This window comes from Cricetulus griseus, chromosome X (assembly GCF_003668045.3).
Source record: "Cricetulus griseus strain 17A/GY chromosome X, alternate assembly CriGri-PICRH-1.0, whole genome shotgun sequence".
In the NCBI taxonomy this organism is placed as follows: domain Eukaryota; kingdom Metazoa; phylum Chordata; class Mammalia; order Rodentia; family Cricetidae; genus Cricetulus; species Cricetulus griseus.
The window spans coordinates 92,396,353-92,423,480 of NC_048604.1; the positions used below are offsets into that span (position 1 = coordinate 92,396,353).

At 37.7% G+C, this 27,128-nt stretch overlaps 1 protein-coding gene across 1 annotated transcript in view; it reads right to left on the bottom strand.

The window, feature by feature from the left end:
- Phex (phosphate regulating endopeptidase homolog X-linked) overlaps nt 1-27,128 on the bottom strand; it is a 213,574-nt gene that overhangs the window by 39,332 nt on the left and 147,114 nt on the right. The window contains exons 16-17 of the mRNA XM_027432770.2: nt 21,589-21,692; nt 7,752-7,810 (exon numbers count right to left, since the gene is read on the bottom strand). Coding sequence (XP_027288571.1) covers nt 7,752-7,810; nt 21,589-21,692 — 163 coding nt within the window. The remainder of the gene's footprint in view (nt 1-7,751; nt 7,811-21,588; nt 21,693-27,128) is intronic.

A 27,128-nucleotide genomic window follows, 5' to 3' on the forward strand; every position in this document is an offset into this window, starting at 1 on the left:
CCTAGGAGCCAATCCTCTCATACAACTATAGCCCATGGGTTGATCCAGCCTGCTGAATATTCCATAAATAAAGTTTGATTGAAGCCCAACCATGCTCACTTGGCTTATGGATTATCTGTAGCTACAGTGGTAGAGTTCAGAAATTGAAGCTGTGTGGCAAATCTGAAAACATTTGTGGTCTGCCAATTTACAGAAAATGTTTTCCTGATTTGTACCTCTGAAGACTTGGCCCTGGGCAATATATTAGAAGGCTAAGATGTTTATGTCTACTATATGCTATCCCAAATACCTTTATGGAGGAAAGGGAAAGACATTGCTATTTACATTAAGGCATTGCTTACACGGAGTAAAGGAAAAATATTTTGTGTGTGGTGCTGGGAATGGAGCTCAGAGCCTCACATATACTAGGTAGTAAGCACTTTGACATTGAGCTATATCCACAGCCCAGTCAAGGCACAAGTAACATATATCCCACATACAATGCTCAGATTAAGACAGAAACTATTGTTCACACTTTCAATCAGTCAGTCAACACAAATTCTATCATACAGGTGAATTTTTCTGCTCCAGACTTGTATACACATGGAGTAAAATAGTAGTTCTTTGTGTGCCTGTTGTCTTTCATTCATCATTATGTCAATAGCAAACACATAGTGTGCATATCACAGCATTTTCTTCTCCGCTGCCATATAAGTAACATTCAGTTGCACAACTAAAGCACAATTTATTAACCCATTTTTCTGTTAGTGAACATGAGGGTCTATCCAAGGGCAGCCTGACACCCGAGTTTGAGAAATACAAGTTTTGACATTGGTCATGTGTTGGCAGTTTACAAATCTATCCTCTGAAACACTTCCTGAACGCTGTATGGGCTATCCATCATGCAGCAAACAGGACAGTAAGGGCCAGAAAGGCTAGCTCCAGCACGACACATAATTATACCTATGGCACTCAAGCTCTTCCACTGAGGCTTTTACTTTGTCCCTTTAAAAAGTGGGATGACAAGTTGTGCGGTTGTCACAAAGTTAGGAAAGCACAGGCTGAGGTGCTAATGATCTCAGTCCCTTGTTCTTTTCTTTAACTGAACTACCAATTTAAATGTAATTAAGAATGGTGACAGCTCCTTACTACAATGCCCAATATAACAGATTTAAATCCCTAAGACTTCACACTACACTCTATGTCTGAAGACATGGATATTTAGCTTGACAGGGGCAGAAAATAAGCTTTAACCATGCTGCAAAAAAAGCTGAACATCAAAAGATGTCCCCAACCTCAGGGTTCTGCACAAAAACATGGACTCAGAAAAATAAGAAGTCTATAGGTTTTCCTATTTTCTACTCAAGTCTTTCCTGCATGTAGCAGCACACTTAGTGGCAGAAATCAGAAAATGATAATGAGGCATGAAGGAAATTCTCATAAATCACGTTACTAAGTATAGTTACATTGTAGATGTGGAACCCAATTAAACAGATGGCCACATGCTGTCAGAATTAGCCCCTAATCAATAAAGATGTTCATTTTAGAAAATCACCTCAATTTTTCACTTCTTCAGTGAAGCACAGAGGAGGCAGTTGGGAGGGGATGGGGGAGTCCCAGGAAAGCCAGTGGGGAAATGTGTAAGGAGAAATTCCACCTGTCTTAATTTGTAGTCCAGAAAATCAGAAATGAAAAGGGGTGGGGGGAAGTCACCCAAAGGATTCCTTGTCATCTTGGCTGGTAATGTAATTTACAATGAGAGCAGGCACTGGTCATTAGGAAAATAGAAACAGCTTGAATCTCTTAATTAAAATACTGCTTCAAATTGTTCATTTTAAAACCCCTCTGCCCATGAGCTTTCTAGAACCCATTGGGTTACTCTGAAATGGCTACTTCCTCAGGAAACTTCTGATGGGGTCAACCCTTCCCAGACAAGACAAAGGCATAGCGATGGGAAACCCTGGAGACAAAACTATTATTAGGCACACTTAATTCCCCAAAGGAGCAGTAAGCCTTTAGTGACATTTGAGAGAAATGGAAACACTAGTGAAGAGACAATCTCATCACCCTCTTCTTGCATAAGAGCTGACCTATTACACTCAGACTGGTAACAATTAAGTCTGTAAATACCAGGAGTTGATGAAAAAAGGGAACAAAAGGAATACTGTTGGAATTTAGAACACCCACTTTAAAAAGCATCTGGCAATATCTGGTTGAGAACTTGCAGACTCTCTCTGCTAGGACTTCTACCCCAAGGAATATCATCCGGACTGACTTCACAGTGCAAGACACAAGGCAATGCACAGGAATATCAGAGAAGCACCATTCCTAGGAGTGAATATCTGCGAGGGTGGAGAATAGAAAGGGTGCGTAGCAGCAGAACAGGTAAGCTGTACGCATGGTCAGACAATTGAATACTATACAGCAATGTACAGTGAAATGGGAAAAATTATTGCCACACACTCTATACATATACCTTAAAAAAGAATGGGGCTGGAGAGCTCAGTGTTTGAGAGCAATGACTGCTCTTCCAGAGGATCCAGGTTAGATTCCCAGCACCCAAATGACAGCTCACAGCTATCTATAACTCAAATACTACGGGACCTGATGCCCTTCTCTGGCCTTTGCAGGTGCTAGCCAAACATATGACGCATAGACACACATGTAGTCAAATACCTATTTAATATACTGATCGAAAAACCACAATTTCTGAAGATTATCTGTAGTACGGTAAATTTTATTATGTTGAAAACAGTATCATTTAAGGGTACCTACATAGATCGTTAACAATTTAGTTTTATAAGATAAACATGGGCCAACACAGTGGTGTATGCTTTTATACCAGTACTTGAGGGAGGAGGAATCTCTGTGAGTTTCAGACCAGCATGGTCTACATAGCAAGTTCCAAGACAGCCAAAGTTATATGGCAAGACCCCCAAAGAAATATAAACATAAAAAGCAGCACACTGATTACCTCTGTGGTGATGAGAAGAGTAGGTCAGAGAGGCAGGCTGCCAGCTCAGAGGACACTGGTAAGGTTTCAGCTCTTCACCAAGTCGCACTTTAATTGGCACATGTTGATTTTCCATTCTCTCTAACTTAACATAGGCCAGCATGCTACACAGATTCTTTTGAATGCAACAAATATTGCATAATAAAGGATGTTCTATTAAACTTCAGTGTCACTTCAGAACACCAAAGACAGACTTGGAGGAAGTCCCTTGACCTCACTGTCCCTCGTTCCACTGAGGCTATATTAAATAAACCCTTTTCTGCTTACCACTAGCAATTTGGCTCTCTTAGTAGACTTGTTGTGGACTATTCGCTGAATCTGGCTTAGGGCAGAGACTGGGAAATCCCAAGTTAAGTGATAATATGCCAATCACAAAGGAATAAAAGACACATTTGGGGGTGTCTGCCACTCACAGCAAGCTGACTCCAAAAGGAGAGGAAAGAAGAAAGATCCCAGCCATGGCTGGAATCATCTTACTCTAAGCACATTTTCCCATCTTTCCACTTCAGCTGGCATCAGATGCTCTATACTTCTACTTGGTCAAGCAGAAAAATGAGTATTTGGACATTGTTTTGGATTCTCAAAGAAGTTTGACCCTTGTAGCTATGAGGAAGGTGGGAGGAGAGAGAGACAGAGACAGAGACAGAGACAGAGACAGAGAGAGAGAGGAAGAGAAAGAGAGAGAGAGGAGTATCACTGAAGTACAGCTCTGACAAAGGAATGCAAACAACATTTTTGAGATGCTAGGCCAATACTCACAGGTCATGCAGAATAGACTTCAGGATTCAGTCTGAGCTGCTCTGCCAGATGAACAACTGTGGTGATACCTTGCTTATACAAATAAAGCCTGTCTAAAGACCAGAGGATGGAACTTGCCACTAGCTAACCATAGAGGTCTGGGGGTCTGTACAGACAGATAGGAAGTAAGATGGCTGGTTGGAAACAGGAAGTGAGATGGCTGGGCACAGACAGGAAGTAAGATGGATGGGCAGAGAGAGGATATAAGTGGGGAGAAACAGGATCTAGCTCTCTTGTCTGATGACATGCAAAGGAGGTAATGGTGGCTTTAGGCTTGCTCCTTCTTCTCTCTGATCTCTCAGCATTTTCCTCTATAGCTGACTCTGGGTTCTCATTATTCAGACCAATTGAGAACTCCCTTTTACAAACAACTTTCATCCTTTAGGCTCAACTTACTTTTTTCTGATGTCTTCCTGACCAGGATGACCTGGTTTGTTACCCACTAAGACATGACACTAGGGACACCTGGGACACCTGTCCCTCTGGTTTCCCAACCATATCAAGAGACCAGAACTCTCTGAACTGGTATAGAGATCACTTCAAAGTGAAAACATGAGCTTCAGAAGAAAGAATTGTGCCTGAACTTGCTTTGTCTGCTAAGAATTAAAATCAGGGTACCACAAAAAGCACCTTTGGCAACGTAACCTTAAGTTACACCAGAACAATCAGAAAAATGATTGGGTAAATAAGCCTCACCAGAATCCCTTATGTCTCTGCCCTTCTTATGATGGGCATACCACCAACTTTACCACCAACTCATCTGGAGACACCTGCTTGTGTAATACAACTTTTATCTATTAAAATAAATAATCTGGATCAGTGAAATGGCTCAGTAGACAAAGGGGTTTGCCTCATAACCTAAGTTCACTCCCCACAACTCATGAGGTAGAAGGAGGGAGCTAACTCCTGCAAGTTGTCCTCTCACTTTCATACATATTCCATGACATGCCCCCCTACAAATATACATAAATAAAAAATGTTAGTAAAACTAATAAAATGAATAATCTAATCAGTATTCTATTGCTCAATGGACATTTTATATATAATGCATTTAGATAAGTGCTATAAATTTTAATTGTAATTGACATCTCAAATATCTTAAGTCTCCGTGTAACATATGCAGCTTGGTACTCAACTTGGAACTTTGGACCTTAAGAAAGCAACAGTATTTTCAGTATAATGAATATTTACATACTAAGATGTGACACTCAAAATATTTAACAACTTCTCTGGTTATATTAATTAATGTAGAAATCAAAAATTAACACCATCTGCTTGGTTTCCTTCTGCTCATAACTCTCAAGACAGTCCTACAGATTACCATTTCCAACAGTAGCCACAGGGGGCGACTCTAGCAGTAGGCGCAATCCTCCAACTGTATCTTAGGCCACAGAGTCCTATAAGGTCCAGGTCCAACTTGGATGACCTATGACATATGAGGCTGACTGGCCATGGGACAGACCTCACTGAAAAGAGATCCTTGAGTCACTACCTAGAGTAAATGGGGGCATGAACCATGCCGAACACTTGAGGAAATTTCTAGGGGAAAAACTATGTCAATTCCCTGAGAGAAGTGTCTATGTCCCCTGTGTGCTAGTAACAAAAGAAGACAGTGTATCTGAACAGAGACAGAGCTGGGACTGGAGTTAGAAAGGGAAAGAAATGACAAATACTGGGCTGAGGATGTAGCTCAGCGGGCAGAATGTTTACCTAGCATGCACCAGGCCCCGGGTTCCAGCCCTAGCACCTCATATGCCTCCTGTGATGACACACATGCAACCCCAGCACTTGGGAGGTAGAGACAGGAGCATCAGAAGTTCAAGACCAATCCTCAGCTACATAGGTAGTTTGAGGATAGCCTGGAATACAAGAGACCTTATCAAGGAAAAAAAAAAAAAAACAGGCATTACAAATACTAATTGTTAAACTCGGTAAGATAAGATGCTGGTAAAAGGATTTGAAGACAGGGGTGACATGATAGAACCATGAACTGAACAGTCCAGAAGAGGTGAGGACAGAAGAAGGAAAGCAAATGAGAAGGCTCTTCTTATCATCTAGCTAGTAAACAGTGATCTCAAGGGTAAGGATGGTAAATCTTCTAAATTCCATCCTGTGTTCACCAACGTAGAAATGCTATTGAAATCACAAGATTAGATGTTATCATTACAAGAGTTTGCAAAGATGGAGAATGGGGGCAAGCAGGATGGGAAACAGGACTGAGCTCTAAGATGTCATCATGGACAAGTAGAGGACATAAGGAAAACCAAAAGAGTTTGACCTGGAGCCGTCAGCTATCCCCACAAGAGGTCACCAACCTGAATTTGATGTCTCCTTTTCCTGAATGACTTGGACCACAAGTGAATATGACTTAAACAGCATATAGGATTATTCTGCATGATTTCCACCTTTACTAATGAGGTATCATATTCCATATATTTTCTCATTACTAATTTGCTATACAGCCTAATTAGTGAAGGTCATCTGTTAATAGGTGTCATAGTAGGCCATCTAACTTTCACTGTTGCATGTTCTTCATTTGTATGAATGCGCCACATTACTTCATTTCTGTGCACAAGGACACATAAGCTCTTTCCCTTTCCTGCTACTATCAATGACCCTGCCACAAGCATTCTTCATGAGCTTCCTTTTGCCTTGCTTTGTGTTCTATGGGAAAGGTTTCTCAAACTTTAGTATTCAGTAGAAGCAATTAGAAATCTTATTAAAACCAATTTCTGAGGCTTGCATCCAAAGTTTTTATATAAGCTAGAGACTGAGAAGTTTCATTTCTGACAAGTTCCCTGAGGGTGTTTTTGTTCATGGTTCAAAAATGACACTCAGAATCAAAATTCTGGGATAGATCAGGCATGCAAATGATGGTCACAGATGTTCGGGCACCACTCTGGCTTTTCTACACATTGTCAACTTGCTTTGCAATGTGGGTGGCCTAATTTATGTTTCCATCAGTGGCAAAATCTTTAATACCAATTCTGAATGCTATCAGATTTTTAACTTTTGCCATACTGAATCTTAATAATTTTAAAAATTCATCATAATATTTGTCCTAGTTTTAGTTCAGCTGCTGTGATAAAACACCCTTACTAAAAGTAACTTGGAGGGGGCAGGTTTGGTTTACAATTCCAGACCATGATCCAACATTGAGGTAAAGCAAGACAGGAACTTGAAGGCAGGTCTCCTTGCCATTCCTTACAGAATTACCTCTGACAGAGGAACTCACTTCACAACTAATGAAGTCCAGCAGAATCCATGGAGGTGCTGCTTCCTAGCTGACTTGAAGTCAGCAGGCTTAAAGACCGCTAACTTTCTTATGGTGCTCAGGACCTCCTACCTAGGGATGGTGCTTCTCACAGTGGGCTGTTCTCCCACCTCACCCCCTCCACACACACAGACAATCCCCTGCAGGCCAATGTGATCTAGGCAATTCCTCAATAGAGATTATCATCTCAGATTACTCTAAGCTTTGTCAAGTTGATGCTTAAAGCTAACCAGGAGAGCATATATAATTACATCTACCCAACACACAGAAATAAACAACCTAAAGACATTACATTATAGAGATAATCAGAATAACTGTAAGCTTCTTTATTCCATAAAAGTTGCTCCCAGTTAATTGCCATTTCCGCCACCAGAGCAAGGATGGTGTGGACAAGATTATCAAAAGAGTTATGAAACGAAAAAGTATGTGTGTTCTTTGTAATGAAAAATTTCACTGCAGTTCTGTTTATTATAGTTTGAAAAGCCATTAGTGATATAAAATTTTTATGGACTTATACGGAGAAAGGAGTGAAAGACCTTTACAATGAAAACACTGAAGAAATTTAAGAAAATACTAGGAGATGGAAAGATACTCAAGGACTGGAAGAATTAATAGAGTGAAGATGGCCAATCTACCAAAGGCAAACTACAGAATCAATGCAATCCCCATCAAGAATCTGGTACTCACGTATCTGGTTGGTAGATGCACTGTAAAAGGCATTGACTGTTGTTGGGTTTGTAAACCACCTGCAGAAAGAAAGACAAATGTCACAGGTAGCCATCAGTATCCAGATAAGAAAACAGTAATCATAAAATAACACAGCTATTAATGCAAGGGAAAATTATTGCATCATTTATGGCTCCTACTCTGTTGAATGAACAATTTTAGCAGAAAGCCAGCACAGTTTGGCAAGAATATATTAGCAGGGCCGAAGAAATGGCTCAGAGGTTAAACACACTGGCTGCTCTTTCAGAGGGCCCAGGTTCAATTCTCAGTACCCACATGGAAGTTAACTGTCAGTAATAGAAGTTCCAGGGAATCTAGGGTACATAGACATTCATCCAGGCAAAACACCTATACACATAAAATAAAAATAAATATATACTTTTTAAAAAGAACACTAGCATGCTTGGCTTTTCACTAACAATAAAAACAATAAATAAAAGAAAAACATGAGTGAATCTGAAAAACTTTTAATAAGAGACTTATAATCAGAGATGCTCCCTCTGAAAATGGAAACACATAGCAGCAAGCTGATATTTGCCAGGTTTTGTTCAGATGAGACGTGGGCCAGTTACTTTTCTGGCCTATATCATTCCTGGCCTGTTTACGAAACCGTTTTAGATAATAAAATAACACAGAGATCCATGTAAAGACAAATGAATAATATACTACCATGCTACTCAAGGGTCTGCCTTATTCCCACGAAAAGTTCACTGATTTAAGTTGCAAATGCCTGAACTATCTCAATAACCAACTGAGTTTTGTTGGATTGGTCAGCAGTCTTTCTGGGGTTTGATTTCAGTTGTAAAGTGAAGGTACTGGACTGGTAGGATGGTTCCGCAGATAAAGTGGTTGCCCTGTAATCCTGATAACCTGAGTCTTATCCTCAGAATCATGGTAGAAAACCCACTCCTGAAAGTTGTCCTCTGACCTCCACATGAGCATCATGGCATGTGCACACCTGTATTTACAAACCAATCACACACACACACACACACACACACACACACACACACACACACACACACACTCGAACATGAGAATGTACATAATAATAGTAGTAATAACAATAATAAATTAAAGTGAAAGGTATTGTATTAGATGTTAGGATCCCTTATAGCTATGAACTGTCTATGTCTTTATATTAAATACACAGGTTACTTAGATGACAATGTAGCACATTTTTTTCTGTAAACAATTAAAGTGTAAACACTTCGGCTTTATGGATGAAGAAGCAAAACTGAAGATAGTATACAGATATGAAATTCTAAACATTCCACAAATAATAATTAATAAAATTAAGTATAATAATAAGTATTTGTGAAATGACAGAATTGTTTTGAGGTGGGATATTATTTTAATTAACTGTGGTTCAACTTATGGCTTGTCAACATCAGATAAATTTCAAACATTTATCTCTAAAAAATCATTCTTGGTTCATGGGCTATTTGAAATAGGCACCAGTCACTGCCTTTTACAATTAAACCTGGGCAATTCCTTTTAAGCTAAATTGCTTAAAAAATAAACCTGTACAGGACTGTGTTTAGCTTAGTGGCACAACACATGCTTAGCATTCATGAGGCTCTGGGTTCAAACCATAGTACAAAAAGAGAACATATAAATATAAACATATAAATCCCTTTTCAAAACCATTGCTTTATTCTTCTATGTCTAATAGAAAAACATCAAAGCAAGAAATTAATGTATATCAGGTTAACATAAAACTTGTATGAACTCAAATCATGATTCTTATTGGTCCTTCCATATCTTCCTACTTGTGGAAAAGCCTATGACTATGTCATCCTATCATCATGATTATTAGCTAGCAGTTACTAAGCACTTTGCTATATTCTAACTTTATTATTAGTCCATCTACAGATGAGAACAATGAAATGTAGAAGTATCACATACTTGTGCAACGTCTGGTCTTTCAGATTTCAAAGTAGTTCTATTAGGCTTTGCATTATTCTAGAGATGTAGCAGAAATCAGGAGAGTACCTTGTCTTTTGTCAAATCAACTTAAAGTAAGTGGCTCAATTAGAACCTGGTGTTTATCAAAAAAGTTACTGACTGGCCTACTTTTCTTGAGGAAACAGGTAGAAGAGAAAATATTATCATTGTTGACCCCAACTTTCTATCTGTAGTGAGTAGATTTATTATCACATCCTAATGCCTGGGATCCTGCCATTACACAGCAAAAAGAACTTTGCAGATGTAATTAAGGTTAAGGATCTGAAAATAGGGAGCTTATCCTGGATTATCCAGGTAGGATTTTCTAATCACATGAGCCGTTAAAAGCAAGCAACCTTTTCCACCTAGAATCAAATAGATGCAACAGAGGACTAGAGGTCAGAAAAGATACTTGCAGATGGGAAGTCAGGCAGATTGAAAGGGTGAGAAGGATTTCACACACTGCTACTGGCTCCTCAATGAAGAGGGCATAATCAAAGAAGTCAGACCCTCAGGCCTGCAACCACAGGAAGTGGATTCAACCATAATATATACATGTGATAATAATTGCAATAATGTATGTTCCTACAGACTGCAACTTCTCTTCCCCTCATTTCTTACTCTGCCTGTTCATGCAAAAGTAAACTTTCAAATCATTAGAGTGAGAACCATACATTGACATGTTTCTAACTGCTGATAGACAACACACACACACACACACACACACACACACACACACACACACACACACACACACACACGAAAGAAAGAAAAATAAGAAACAACTACTGGCTGAGGTTCATTTCAGAGAGACTTCTAAAGCTTCGACAAGAGTTAACAAAAACATCCTGCCTCACATATATGACCTTCTCATTGCTCACCCCTATCCAACCCTCAGAGTTGCTATTGATTTTTCAGCCCATTTAGAGCCTTAATTGTCCCTGGAGCTGATATTAAGTATCTGTGCCAGCAGATCTTATCAGTTGTTGATGCTTTTATTTCTTCTGTTTATTCAGGGACCATGCCAATCCAGCTGTGAAACATTTTGTACATCTCCTTTATTATATCCAAGTTTGTTATATATTTAGTTTTACTATTCTCTGATGCGAACTTTCAATGTCTGTTTACAAAATAGTTTGTTCTACTCCCATTAAGATACGGGATCTAAATTCCTTTCCTCTTTATTTTAGACTAATCTTTCTGACTCCCTGCTAAAGAATAAGATGTAATGGAGCTGGAAAGGAGCTGGTAGAGTGCTGCTTAGAATTCAGGAAGCACTGGTTACCATCCCCAGCCCTGCATAGACTGACCGTGATGCCATACACTTATAACCCAAGCACTTAGAAGGTGGAGGCCACAGGATAGTCCTCAGCTACATATCAAGTTTGATGGTCAGCCTATGACATGAGACCCTATGTCCAAATAAATAGTGTTTTGTAAATAAAATAAAATAAAATAAAATGGCATTTGGTGACTTCCAAGGACAATACACTGATGCACAAAAGAACAGTCTCCCCCCTTCCCTCCCCTCTCTCAAGAAATTTGCTATTCAACTTTGTTCATCAACCAACATTCTGTTAAGTTCCACATGCAGAGGGGCCATGGATAGGTGTTCTAGCCAATAAGCACCAATGTGTAGGAACGTAAGAAAGGAGGTCCAGCCACTATTTTACTAGAACTACATGAAAGACCATGAGCAATAGCTACCACACCTAGAATCAGAATATGTAAAAGGTAAAGGATTAGCATTGCTTTGAGCACCTAATTTTGGGAGTGGTTTGTTATGCAACAATAAATAGAATGTGGAAAAATTGGCTCTCTACAGATTAAGTCCTACCTAACAGGCTGAATTTTTCCAGTTTTACTTGCCAATATGATAGAGTTTAAAAATTATTAAGTTAGAATTCCTTAAAGTCAAGCATGTAGACATTAATTCTTTTAATTGCTCACACTTGTCAAAGATGGCCATCTCTAAATTGGTGGGGCCCTGAAGGCATTCCAGATTGAAACACTTATATCTTAGGATGATTTATGAGCTAAGACCATCATCCAAATGGCAATTTCTGAACAGAAGATCATTAAATATATTGTTAACTATACATCTATTTTTAATAAACAAAAATACCAGCCAGGTGTCTTAGAGTCTTCTTACTGTCTTGGGATGTGCCTGCAGTTTGTTTTTGTGGAAGAAACAAATAGATGACATAGAGGAGAGAAGTCTAATATAAACTTCAAATCTCAAAACATATGGGACAGAGGTATAGTTAAAAGGAATATACCAAAATGTAATAATCTGAGAGAAATATGCTGATATCCTTTGAGCACCTAAAATAAATAAAAATCAGGCTAAAATTTCACATGTTTTTTACCAACTCTTAAGAGTAGCCTGGGGAATATGAAATGAAAAAAAAAACACTGGATATATGGTTCTTTGTTACCAATATCCTGCAGATAGTATTATTCACATTTGGTAATATACAAAACGCTTTTGCAAACAAAATTTCAGGGCAAGACTGCAATTTGTGTAGATGTTTAATGTGGTTTTTGCAAAGTTCTTTTCAAGAGTTAGAGATGAGAACCAAACCATGTTTTGTCACAGCAGAATAAGAGTGAGTTAATAAGGAAGCTGGCTTAGAATCATTTCTGTCAAAGAAGAGCATCCTGAGGGAAAGAAATTACTTTTGACTCAAGCCAAGCAGTAAAGTAAATCCTATTTTTAAGCAAACTGATGAAGTGACAATTCTGAGAACCAATTCCTAAATATGTACCTTCAGGGATGACCACCCAATTAATTTCATTCTTGCTGACATTTCCTATTGCCTTGGAAATTTCTTAATGCATATTAGTGCAGCTAAAATGGATTCCATGAGAAAAAAAGATGATAAAGGGTATTTATCTCCTAGTCCCACAAAGAAGCAAAATGTTATTTCAGGGCTTTTTGGAATTATAATCATGATGTGCTGTTCAAAGTAAACTAGTACAGAGGAGCTACTCCAGCATCCTCCTCACTTGCTTAACTCATGAATTTTCAGACCTAAAAGATGTCAATTAAAGCCCATGGGTTCATGAAGCTAAAATTCCCGACAATGTCTGAAATGGACCAGACAGACATTTCCTTTAAAAGAAAAATTGACAGTCACGTCACCTTGCCATGGAAACAGGACTTTAAACTTAATACTCTTTTCTCTGAAATAGACATATACTCTGATGAAGTAAGAATTATAAGCATTACACTGATTTTTATTTTTAAATAATGTTTCCTAAACATTGATCAATTTAATATCTTTGTGAAAGAAGTACAGACAGCACTGTGTATCTACAAGTTGGGGGTAAAATGCATCTGCACTACACACACACACACACACACACACACACACACACACACACACACACACACACTTATTACTCCCTAAAACATAAAGTGTACCAACAGTTTATAGTGTGTTAATGTGGTAGTTTGAATGAGATGTCCCCCATAAGTCTCAGGTATTCAATGATGCCTATTTGGAGAGGATAGGAGATGTGGTCTTACCAAAGGAAGTATGTCACTAGGGGCCAGCTTTGAGGTTTTATAAGACTTACACCATTTCAAGTCAGCTCTCTCAGCTTCCCATTTGCCATTAAAGATGTGAGCTCTCAATTTCTGCTTCAGCAAAGATCCCTGCTACTTGTGGCTAGGCTGCCCTGTCATGACGGACACTAATCCCTCTAACCATAAGCTGAAAATAAACTCTTCCTTCTATAAGTAACTTTGGTCATAGTGCTTTAGCACAGCAATAGAAAAGCAACCAAGACAATTACGTATTATATACATAAAGATGATTCAATTTGCATAGGTAGATGTACAAATTATATGCAAAGACTGTACCATTTTGCCTAAGGCACTTGAGCATCCTCACATTTTGGTATCTTCCAGATGTGCCAGAACCAATGCCTCATGAATACAGAGAGAGGAATACATAGTATTTATTTTCCATCGACAAGGGTGTGGGAGGAACTATACAAATTACTGTCACCTAGAATTTTCCCAAGGCATGAATAAAATGTTGTTAAGAATAGATAAGAACATCAGAATCTGACAGCCCATCAGTATTTTAGCATGATATTAAAGATGGTCCATTTAGGAATTTTTTCTACTGGCAACCTAATCCTTGCTACATGACCAAATTAAAAATATTTTGAAATTGAATAATAAAGCTAGCAGCATCTCCAATACAGAGATGGCTCAGTTAGCAAAATGCTTGCTTTGTAAGTATACGTACTTAAGTTTGGATCTCCAGCACCCATGTAAAAAGTCATACATGGTGGCACACATCTATAATCCCAGTAGTGGGGGGAGACAGAGGCTATTCTAGCTGCATCAGTGAGCCCCAGGTTCAGTAAAATACTCTGTCCCAAAATTAAATAAATAAATAAATAAATAAATAAATAAATAAATAAATAAATAGACAAATAATAAATAAAGTGGGAAACTATGGATGAAGACACACAACACTTACTTCTGGACTACATACACACAGCTACACCTGCAAACACATGCATAACACACACACACACACACACACACACACACACACACACACACACACACCTACACACACACAATAAGAATTTTTAAAGTCTGAGGTCCCTTCTGCATAGAGTTCAACCTCTCCATTCAGTCAGATCTCCCACATCCTTCCCTAGGGTTTAGTTCTTGGAGTCTTACTGCCCCCTCCAATCCATGCCTTCCCTCCAATCTGCTGGATCTAGTCCAATTCCCATAAAAGTGCCCTGTCTTTGTCTGGCCACCAGGGCCTGTGTATTAACCAACCTCTAGACTTCCTACAGGACCTGACTTACATTGCATCACCTACAAGATGCATTCTGTACCACATCCACACTCTCCACACACCCAGATCTCCTATATCCTTCTACAGGGTCTAGTCTGATGGGTCTCCCTGACCTTCCCATCTATACATGCTCCCCAACCCACCAGATCTACCCTAAGTCCCATATCCAGTGCCCTAACCTAGCTTGGCTTCAACTGCCTGCATCACAAGTGATGGCTAAGCTCCTGCCAGGACCCTCCCTATCTGTCCCTCCAACCCATAGGACCCTTCCATCCCACACTGAACCTATCAATATAGACAGATAGATCTACCCCCATACTCAAAGCTTGAACCAGGACATGCATACATCTCTGCACACCAGACCAGTACCCTCTGTCTACCTGACATCATTCAATCCAAGCTATTACCAACATCTAGATGCAAACCACCCACACATCCTCTTTTCTACCTCAACCTGCTCAATTCATAATAGATCCAGAACTAACAAACAGGTCCACATTCCCAGATCTCATTGCAAAAATGCCAACAATATGAAAGATAAATCCAGTATCTTCTCCCTAAAATATACCAGTCCTACAGAAATTCTTGATATTGAGACTTACCTAGATGAAACCCAGGACACAGAGTTTAAAAGAATAATCATAAACTTCATCAAAGAATTCAAGGAAAGAAAGGCACAAATAAACAGCTCACTGAAATTAAGGAGAAAGAATTTAAAGAAAATAACACCTGGGTGATGCCCAAGGAAAAACGAGCAGAAGACTAATGGAAACAATGAAGAAAATCTAGGACTTGCAACTGAAATTCAAGCAGTAGATAGAAACATTGAAAAGGATTCAAGATAAAATGATAATGGAATTGACAAACTCAGTAACTCAACTAGGAAACTCACTGGGAAGCCTTACAAGTAGAATGAATCAAACAGAAGATAGACTGTCAGGACTTGAAGAAAGAGTAGAAGACCAAATAAGCAAGGAATATGAAATAATTTAAAACACAAGAAAGGAACATACATGAAATATGGGACACCATGAAAAAAAACCTTCAAATTATAGGCATGGATGAAAGAGAATTTCCCAAGGTGATGGCATAGAACAGAATTCAAGATCATAGAACTAAGGAAAGACATGCCCATAAGATACAAGAAAGACACAGAACACCAAATAGGCAAGACCCGAAAATAAAAAATATCCAAGGCATAGCATAGTTAAAACACTAACTATACAATCAAAAAAGCTTATGAAAACTGCAAGAGAAAAATACAAGTCACTCATGAAAGAAAACCAATCAGAATAACAGCTAAATTCTCAATGGAAATTTTGAAAGTTAGAAGAGCCTGGAGAAATGTATTTCAAGTCCTGAAAGATGGTGACAGCCAGCCTAGACTAATATGCCCAGCAAAACTATCCACCATAATTGAATGAGAAAGAAAAATGTTCCAGGTTATAAACAGCCTAAAGAATTTATATCAAAAAACCATACCTAAAGAAAATACAGAAAGCAATATTTCAGGCTGAAGAGAGGAATGATCATAGCAGACAAAGTATGGAACAAATGTAAAACCCATAATTATTAAAATACAAAGTACCACTGAGAACACAAACACTAAAATTCAAGAACACAATGACTATAATAAACACATGTAATTCAGCAATAACTTTAAATATCAATGCCCTCCATTCTACAATTAAAAGACAGAGACTGATTGAATGGAGAAAGAAACAAAATCCATCTACATACTGTCTATAAGAAACACACCTTTGTTTTAAAATTAGGCACTACCTTAAAGTGAACGGATGAGCAAAATTACTCCAATCAAATGGAACCGTGAAGCAAGAAGACATCACTACCTTAATATCTGCCAAAAAGACTTCAAACTAAAACTAATTAAAAGAGATAAAAAAGAGACAGTTCATTCTAACTAAGGAAAACAGTTAACCAAGAAAATAATACTATCCTAGCCGGGTATTGGTGGCACACGCCTTTAATCCCAGCACTCGGGAGGCAGAGGCAGGTGAATCTCTGTGAGTTCGAGGCCAGCCTGGTCTCCAGAGCGAGTGCCAGGATAGGCTCCAAAGTTACACAGAGAAACCCTGTCTCGAAAAACCAAAATAATAATAATAATAATAATAATAATAATAATAATAATAATAATAATATCCTAAATGTATATGCACTAAACTCAGGGAAATACAATTTCATTTTTAAAATATCTACTACTGAAATTAAAGACACAGATACACATCAACTCATTAATAGCAGGTGATTTCAGTACAACACTTTGTCCAATAGGCAGGTCATCTGGAGAAAAATAAACACAGAAACGTCAGAACTAATTAGCATCATACAAAAAAACTAAGTATTGTCTTTACCCTCCTTCAAGAAAATTCCTCTTTTAAAAAAATGGAGAGCATTACAGAAAATCACAACCAGTCAAAATGCAGAGTTGTGGAGCCCAATCCTAATGGATACATCTATGAAATGCTTCCTACACCTAAAGCTCAGGGAACATTGAAGAGGGGGCAGAAAGATTATATGCACCAGGGGATCAGGGAATTTGCTGTAAGACTGTGCCTCCTAGTAATATCGAAAGCTGAAGAAGTCTCACCAACACGACTGCATAAACATGACCTGAACAAGGAAGACAAGAAACATGCCAAGGTGAATGGGGGAAAGACCATGAGGCCTCAACCCTACACAATTGACTATAGGCAACTAAGGAATGCTAGTAGCCTTAGGCAGAAACAGTCTTTCCCATTTGAGAGCACACCAATTGGTTATTCAATACAAATGGTCAGTCATGAAAACATGCATACGTGTAATATACAGAGTGAGCAGGTTATATTTAAGAATATATATGTATATTCATATGCATGTATTATGTAACAATAATTAATGAAAAAAGGGACCATGAATTTTAAAGAGAGCAGGAGAAGTTTATGGGAAGGCTTGGAGTGGGGAAATGATGTAACTATATTATAACTTCAAAAGATATATATATATATATATATATATATATATATATTACATAAAGTTTGAACTGCTGTGAATTATATTTAAAAGGCCGGGATGACTTGCCTAGATCTATGACTATCCTACTACATTGAAGATGGTCATAGAGATATTGAAAATACTTTGCTGAAGTCATCAGCTTTGAGTCATCGGATTTTTACAGCCCTAAATCTAGAATGCCTATGAATAATTTAGATTGAGAATGCAATGGGATAGACAAGCTGAAAAATAGCATGATAAGAGCTGAGAACCAAGGACAGTGGAGCAGATGGCTATAGATTATTATCTGCCATTAGCAAGAAGTTGTAAAACCATCTGTCTTTTTCCTTTGTACTTTTGAATAAAATCAGGAATACGTAGAGGACTGGTGAATTTTTAGGCCTATTCCTCAAAATTAAGAACTTATAAAACAATTGTACACGTGTGTCCCATGGAAGTTTGACAGGCAGAGCCAAGACTGGGTATAAAAGAGCATCAAAAGGGGATGGTGATATCACAGCTTAAGGGAAGAGAGAATACAAAGGTCTGGTGTTTCTAGAATACAGAAGAAAGTAAGGTGTTGAAAACGATAGTAACAAAGAGCCCAAGATTGCATGTGCTCTCAAATGGGAAAGGAGCCCACCGAAGTCATGGAAACTAGAATATTAGACAAATTTTGAAAGCTAGTCCACCAAATCAGCTTTGGGGGGATGATAGCATTATATAACTGAAGATTCCTTCCCATGAGAATCAAGCATAAATCTGGACAAAATAGTTAACAAGCATCCATTTTAGGTCTCTAACAACTGGACAAAATGAGCAGTAAACTGAAAAGCATTGGATTTTAAGAAACTGCTAGAATTGGGGAATCAATAGAAAAGAATTTGGTGGGTATCTTACTAGGACTGCTCTTTTCCGTCCCAGTACAATAGGAAATTCACTTTCTCCAAGAAAGAGCTAGCTGAAAATGTAGCTCAGTCAGCTAAATTATGAAAGGAAAAATCCAGTCATAAATTTCAAAGGGAGATCCTGAAACTGAAAAAGGCACAACGATGATAATGATACTAGGTCTGGTGCAAGGGAGACCACAGAAAACCCATTGGAAAGCAAAAGCCAAGAAAGCCCGAGAGGTGCCTGATTTGGAAGGCACTCAAACTACTCAAATGCTGGAGCACTAGGTCCACACTACCTCTTGGTTGAGCACAAGCTTGCACACATTGGGATAATCACCAATAAGTGAACCTAAAAATTAAAATAAAGGACTGAAAATTGGACACAGGAATCCATAGCCAACTACATCCAGAGAGGCACATTCCACAGGAAAAAAAATCTCAGAAAAGTAAATTAGTATCCAGACTCGCTACACTATATTACCTAAAAGTCATTTTTCAACAACAACAAAAAATATACTACAAGAAAAAGAAAAAGGGAAGGGAGATGAATCAATAGAAAATTAGTCTGAGTTAACCCAGACAATAGATTAAGATTTGAAAGTGGCCATTATAATGTGGTTCAAAGAATTAAGCTATATTCAAAGAATTAATAATAATATGGTAATGATGACTACAAATAAGTAACAGAAATATAAATCAGTTTTAAAAATAAACTCTGAGGGGCAGAAATATTGAGATGGGGGAAGAATAGAGGAGAGAGAGCAGGATGAGAGATACGATATCAGAGGGAGCCACTATAGGTTCGAGAAGAGATCTGGAACCAGGGAGATCTCCGGAGACCTACAAGGATGACACGATCTGACAATCCAGGTAATGGTGGAGAGGATAACCTAAAAGCCCTGCCCCTAAAATGAGATTGATGACTTCTCTTTATGACATCCTAGAGCCCTCACTCAGTGGCTGATGGAAGCAGAGACAGACATCCACAGATATACACTGAGCTGAAATCAGAAATTTAGTTGGAGAGAGGGAGGAATGAAGAACGAAGGGGTCTGTACCAGGTTGGAGAATCCCACAGGAACAGTTGGCCTGAACAAGGGAGAGCACATCAACCCCAGATGCTGTCGGGGAGGCCAGTATAAGACTGATCCAGACCCCTGAACATGGATATCAATGAGGAGGCCTCTGCACTCCAGGGAGCCTCTGGAAGTGGATTAGTATTTTTCCCTGGTGCAAGAAGGGACTTAGAGAGCCCATCCCACATGAAGGGTTACACTCTGGCCCTGGACACATGGGGAAGGGCCCAAGACCAGCACAGGAAGATTTGGTGGACTTTGCAGAGCCCCCGTTGAGGGCCCTACCCTGCCTGGGGAGTGGTGGGTGGATGGGGTGGGGGGTAGGCTGGGGGTGGGGGAGGAGGGATAGGGGTGAGGGGAGGGAGAGGGAGGAGGGACTTACATGTGAAACAAGCTTGTTCCCTAACTAGAACTAATAAATAAATAAATAAAATAGAAAAAATAAACTCTGTAGTTGAAAGCATAAAAATAGAAATGATCTAAAGAACATTTTTAAAGCACTGAAAAAGTGAACCATAGCAAAAGCTTTGCAAAATAGGGATATAGTATCTATACCTTCCAGAACTGACATGATGATAAAATCAATTAAGAGTTGTAAAGCACATACTGGTGAGATAATCAATGGGTCAGAGAACTTCCTATTAAAAACACATGGCCTCAATTCAGATCCCTAGCACCTACATGAAAGCCAGGCATAGACACACATGCCAGCAACCCACCACTGGGGAGGTGGAAACAGGTGGATCCCAGAAGCATAGTGGCTAGCCAGCCTTGCTGAAAAAAATAGTGGTAAAATCAATGAAAGACATGCCCTGAAAACTAAGGTGAATATTGGTAGAGGAAGATATCTGATGTCCTCCTCTGGCCTCCTTGCGGATGTGCATAGGCAAAAATGCCCTCCCCCACGCACACATATACATCACACAAATACACACATCAATTTAAAAGCGCCTCTTAGCTTATTGTAAATACACAATAACTGTTAGCTGATCTCACCATCATCAACACTATTACGATCAACACTATTTTCTTTCCTAAGGGAAGATACAGTGTCTAGCTCAAGATGGGTTTAAAAGGTTTTTTTGGTTTTTGTTGGTTTTTTTTAATTTATTATGTATACAGTGTCCAGCCTGCATGCCAGAAGAAGGCAACAGAAGGCACCAGATCTCACTACAGATGGTTGCGAGCCACCATGTGGTTGCTAGGAATTGAACTCAGGACCTCTGGAAGAGCAGCCAGTGCTCTTAACCTCTGAGCAATCTCTACAGCTTCCCCACACATACACACCATTTTAAGGGGTTTAAAAGTTTTTAAGGATATTTTCCTATGTACTGATAGGGAAAAGATAAATAAATCATAATTGTTACTGGATCAAAATGATACAGCTTTCAGTTATCTGACATGGACTTCCTCAGTGAGTATCTTTTAGTTCAGTTTCTCAACCTTCCTAATACTGTGACCCTTTAATAGTTACTCATGTTGTGCTGACCCCTAGCCATATTATGTCTTTGCTACTTCATACTGTAATTTAGCTACTGATATGAATAATAATGTAAATGTCAATATACAGTACATCTGATACGTGATCCCTGTGGAAGAGTTGTTAGACCCCTGGGGGTTGTGACCCATAGGTTGAGAACCCCTGTTTAAGCTACTACTTACTTATTCAAATTTTTCTACTTATCTAATTATACCCAAGTGTTCATTCTTTAAACTCTTCAAATGTTTCTACCTACATATAAAACTTCAGAGAAATGTATATAAAAATACTATCTATATGTGTGTTTATAACTATGGCTAGAGATAGCTTCAATGTTTGCATCCTGAAGAGAATTCTTTGGATATGTGTTGATGTTAAGATTAGTGGGTCTTCAGTAGATGAAAGATCTGTACCACATAATATTAGAAACAAGAGCTGGAGATCCATGACATGTATTTTGCTAAAAACAAAATAACTGGCAAGCTGGCTACTCTGAGATGAGGAGAATTAGAGTTGAATCTAAAGAGAATGCTCTTCCCACCAATGTATTTATCGATTTCACTTTTTCAAAGTACTCACTCTGTTTTTGGAACAGCTTTTCTTAGCCAGAAGAAATCAGACTGTGCTAAATACTTGCGGGTCTGCAGGACATTGCCAAAGTAGTCCGATTCCGAAAATTTGATCTGCATAAAACAAACCACATCATTATTGTTCGAAATGCAGATAAGAGACAGTTTTAAAAATAGACTTTAGCCCACCAAGGAGCAACCAGAAGAGAAGTCATGGCTCTCACATCACTCAGCCATAACTCACGATTCACAAAGCCATGAAATTTAATCTCAGTAATTTTCTTGTAACGTAAAAAGCTCAAAAATCAATATGGTCATTTCTGGCTCACAGGGAAGAAAACAAGAGAAGCTTCAGTTGTTTGCTGTGTTCTGTTTACTTTATAATTGAAAATCCCACTTTAACCTTTGCTAAACATATCATTCTTAGATCTGAAATTTCTTGGCTCATGAGTTCTTGATCCTTTCTAAAACGTGTGCCTTATTTATTTGTCACATAAGATTCTTCTAATCACATTCTGAGTATTCAGCTGAAACCTCATTTAGCTTATAGATGATTTAGTCAAATGCTAAAATCCAATTTACTGTAATTGGCATTTGTTCATAAAAGGAAAAATTGAAGTAATTCACAAACCTATTTTCCACCCTAAGTATGATGGAGTCACCTAAATAATTTAATTATTAACAAGATTTATCTATTAACACAAAGAAAGGCTCTAATTGCTAAAAAAAAATTACAGAGGCAAATAGAAGATTATAGACTGCATGGAACTACAGGAAATTGAGGACTTACAACAATGTTGTCTGCTAAGATAATGGGTTATTTAGTTCTCTCTTTTTTTTTGGAAGGCAGGTAATAAACAATTTCAACTCTACTGCATTCCATCCAAAGCTAGCACTACTTCACCTATGCATTATAGTGATGTTTGTATTAAAGTAAAAGCAATCCTTTGTGGTGATCTTGAAAGCTTTGCTTCTAAAATCTCTTACTGGCATAGGAAATTGAAAAGTAAAATAGATATGTAGCTGCCATTAATAAGAAAAACATATGTGAGTAAGTAAACAACCAAGAGTAAATTCTTTTTTAAAGGTGCTCACTGTTTTTCATTGGGCTATAGCAACTGCACAAAAGAGTAGGACTCACTGGCATTATCTTACATGTATATAAGGTACTTTGATCAGATTTTCTCACCCTATTATCTACACTCTCTCCTTCCCACTGGCCCTTTTCCTACTTCATGATAACCCCCACTTCTCCTTCTATGTTTTTTATTCCCACAAATAAGAGAAAGCACGTTGGATTTGTCTTTCCAAATCCTTAACATGATGCTCTCTAGATCCTTTTACTTATACATTGCCCTTCTAATGAACACCTATAATGCAGTGCTAAGGATTTCAGAAAAAGAACATTGATGTGCAAATGTGTATTTTTAATTTTTTTCAAAAATTGTATACATGTATATAATGTACCTTGGTCATATCCATCCCTACTCCTTCCTTTCACCACACCCAAAGAACTTGACATATTTTCCATCTTTCTTCCAACTTCATTTATTCTTTTTTATAGTCCACTAAGTTTAATAAATGCTGCCCACATGCATATGTGTGTGTGGTCATCCACTGGGAGTCTCATTTTTAACTGTACAGAATGCTGACTAAGCACCAGCACAATTCCTATTCTTTAAAAAGACTAAAAAGAAAACATTCCAAGTTACTCAATTCCAAAAAAATAAACTCAACTGAATTTAAAACCCAAAAATGATTTTTTAATAGTTGTTATTCTTTTGATAACATTAACTTTATTACTTTTTGTTTATGTGCGTGTGGGTGCTGGGAACCAAACCCAGTTCCTTTGCAAGAACAGCAAGTGTTCTTAACTGCTGAGTCAAAACCAGTCTTTTTAAAGTAAAAAAAAAAATACAGCCAATGAATGTGTATGAAATTTACAAGCATTGCATTATAAATATAAATATACATATTGAATATGATGGTTAGAGCTTTAGTAAGTAACATGGTTGTTGGCTAATGTCTAGCTCACATTTAGCTGATCCCAAACAGAGAGTGGGTATAGAAACCTCAGAATAAAATAAATCTTAATGAGCCATGTTAACAATATTCTCAGAAGGAGGGACAAAACTATTAAGCCAGGGATAAAACAACTAAAGACACACTGAGAACAATGGGAATGAAAATTTGAATTCCTGGCAACAGTGTCATTCTGCTTAGCCAAAAAAAATTAAGGCAATGACTTCAAATTGTCCCTTCTTTTTTAAGATGAGTATTTATTCACTTTACAAAGAGAATAGTATTAAATTGCCATAAACAAATGACAACTGTACATCGCACCAGCAGCTTGCCCAAGATGCTCTTCCTGCTCCAGCTGTGCAGCCTGCTCTGCCTGATAAGAGTCCTCCCAGTAACGGTGTTCTTACACATTCCAAATTGTCCCTTCTAAAAACTACTTAGGCAGGAGAGACAGGGCTGAAGAAAAAAGCACAGCATGGTTGCACAGGGAGCAATACAGAAGTCTAAATGAATGCAATGTATGTATGAATGTGAAATATTCTCAAAAACTAGGTGAATAATGCAAGTCATATTCATGACAGAATTTAAAGTTTTCGTGGAAAAATACTGAGGTAGGAAGACTTCGGAGAATCAATTATATTGTATCATGATCAAAATATATTCTATGAAAAAATAAATTAAAAATGTATACGAAGAACATATCATGTTGTGTCTAAGATCAAGTGCATAATATACAAAATAATATTGCACACTGTTTATACAAAGACACATGTAGCAAAAGCTTATATAAATAAGACTAAATTCAAGATACTGTTTGTATTTTCAAGGAGATAGACAGAGGGAAAGGAGACTAAATCAGAAAACATTATACATAGAACTTAAAATGAACCTATTTTTTCATTAAAACAATCATCCAGGTTCCTAGAATGCTAAAGCAGAAGGATTTCTTGAGTGCAGAACTTTGGGTCAAACAGGGCAATACAATAGGGCCACTCCATCTCTCTAAAATAATAATAAAATAAAATGTCTGTATACATGTATAAAGTTAGTTTGATAATATCTGTTGAAGATTAATCCTTAACATATTTCACATACTATACCAATGGTAGAAATGTTTCATAATAGAAAGAAATATTATAATTGAATCTATTGTAAGATAGAAACTTTCTATTAGCCTAAAACAGGAATAGAAAGCAAGTTTTAGAAAGTAATTTTAACTAACAATCCTAAGGCATCTCTGGGCCATAGGGCTAAAAGATATGTCCAGGACCTTGAGAATATGATTATAAGTAATAGAGAATTCAGATATGTTCTTGATTTCAGAATACTGTCTAAGAAATTCTCCAAAGGAATATCCTTGAAAAAATAATCTATTTTTGTTATAGCAATGGAGTCAGTTTTTTTTTTTTAACTGTTAGATGAGTTTGCTAACCTCAGTACTTTCCAGTTACATGTACAAAGCCAAAGGTTGACATCTAAATTGCTTCACAGACTTTAGAGAGAAAACCATTCCCAAACTTCTTGAATAAAATGACAAATTGAGTGGTGGCATACACTTGTAATCGAAGCAATCCACCAGTAGGATTTCGCCTTGTAAACCTACATAATTTACATAGTGAGACCCTCCAGAAATGGAAAGAAGAAGGGTTCAAGTCTAAACATAGAGTAAGCAAAGCTCCCATACTCATGAAAAGGAGCAAATGACCATGAGGAGCAAAGTCAAAGGCGAGAAGAACAACAATTCACCACCACAGCTTTTTCACCTTTAAAATAATAATAATAATAATAATCACTTTGTACTGTTTTAGTTACTAAACTGAGAATATTTATCATTTCTTATACACACACACACAAACACACACGCAAACACACACACAAACACACACACACACACACACACACACACACACACACACACACACCATATAATTCATAAGTTAAGTGTTTGAGTGTAGTGAATGGACCATCATTGGTATTGTCATCTGATTAGCAGAAACTAGAGAGTGTTGAACAAGATAAAGCTACATAGTCTAAACAATGTGGCTCCTAATTTAGTGTGATTTTCTTTAGCCCTAATAGGAAAAGTCAATGATTCAAGAAAGAAAGAGGGGGATGGAGAGATGGCTCAGAGGTTAAGAGCACTGGCTGCTCTTCCAGAGGTCCTAAGTTCAATTCCCAGCAACTACATGGTGGCTCACAACCATCCGTTATGAGATATGGTGCCCTCTTCTGGTGTGCAGATATACATGGAAACAGAATGTTATATACATAATAAAAAATAAAATCTTTAAAAAAAAACAAAGAAAGAGAGAGAACACCAAAGGAGGAGAAGGTAAGAATTGGTACTCATATGGAAGCAGTAACTGAGTCATAACGCACCTTTCTCAGTGCAGTACTATATAGCTGTTAAGACAATATTAACAAACATCTAGGGGAGACAGTGACAACACAGAATGTTAACTGTAAAGGAAAGTATAAAATTATGTGTTAACATAAGTTACAGCTATAGAGAAATGGAAACAACATGATCTAACAAAAGTATTATGTTGAAGTACCTTTACGCTGTCTCTAAAATGTTCTGCCTTCTGATACTTTGATAATTTATAATTTTTCAAAAATAATACTTATGAGAAAACTTGAAGTCCAGCAACATTTAAGAAAGTTTTATCTGTTGTACAGACAGTTGCAAAAAAATGAATTTGCACATATTCTCTAAACATTTGTAAAGCTCTACAAGGGACAGATTAAATCAAAAGCCTCTTGTCCTTTCAATTACTAAAGGAAATCTAGGTCAAGTTGATAATGACTTTCAATCAATTCCATTTCAACCTTTCAAACTGAGTGGCTCTTGTGAAACTAGTTGGGGTTCTCATGTCATTTTGTTGGAACAGCTGTCCAGATTACAAAATTCATGGATCCTAAATTTTTCTTCTTGGAAATACTATCCTAGATATAAAGTACTAATTGGCACAGATTGAGTCAAAGAATAAAGTTATCACTGCCTTTTTCTCCTCTACTCAACTTAGTTGAAGGATGCACAAAACAGAAAAAGGAAACATGTTCAGTTTCTTTGTAGAAAAAGTAAGGCTATGTTTAAAAGATACTGCATGTGTCAACAGAAGTAGAGATCTCCCTTTTAACTCAAATCTATTTAAGGATTCTCAGAGATACGCCCAAATGTCTGTAAGATTTTACATTATATACCCAAAGAAATTTCTGAATGCTTAATGGAATCCAAAATTTGAATTTCTATTTTCCCATATTTAAATAATAGAGCAATATGCATTATAGTTGAGTTTAAATGAATTGGATGAGAGGTCTCACACAAAGAGAGAAAATTTGCATACACATATATACAGGGTGTGGTTCAAAATATTTAACCATCCACACATATAATATACCATGGAAATTCCCCATAATTAGTCATGTAATGGTGATCAAGAGCCTCAATCAACACATCATAATCACATTCCCTACCTGTACACTAGGGTGGGAGAGCAGCGCTCAGTCTGCTCTGGCTAGTAGAAC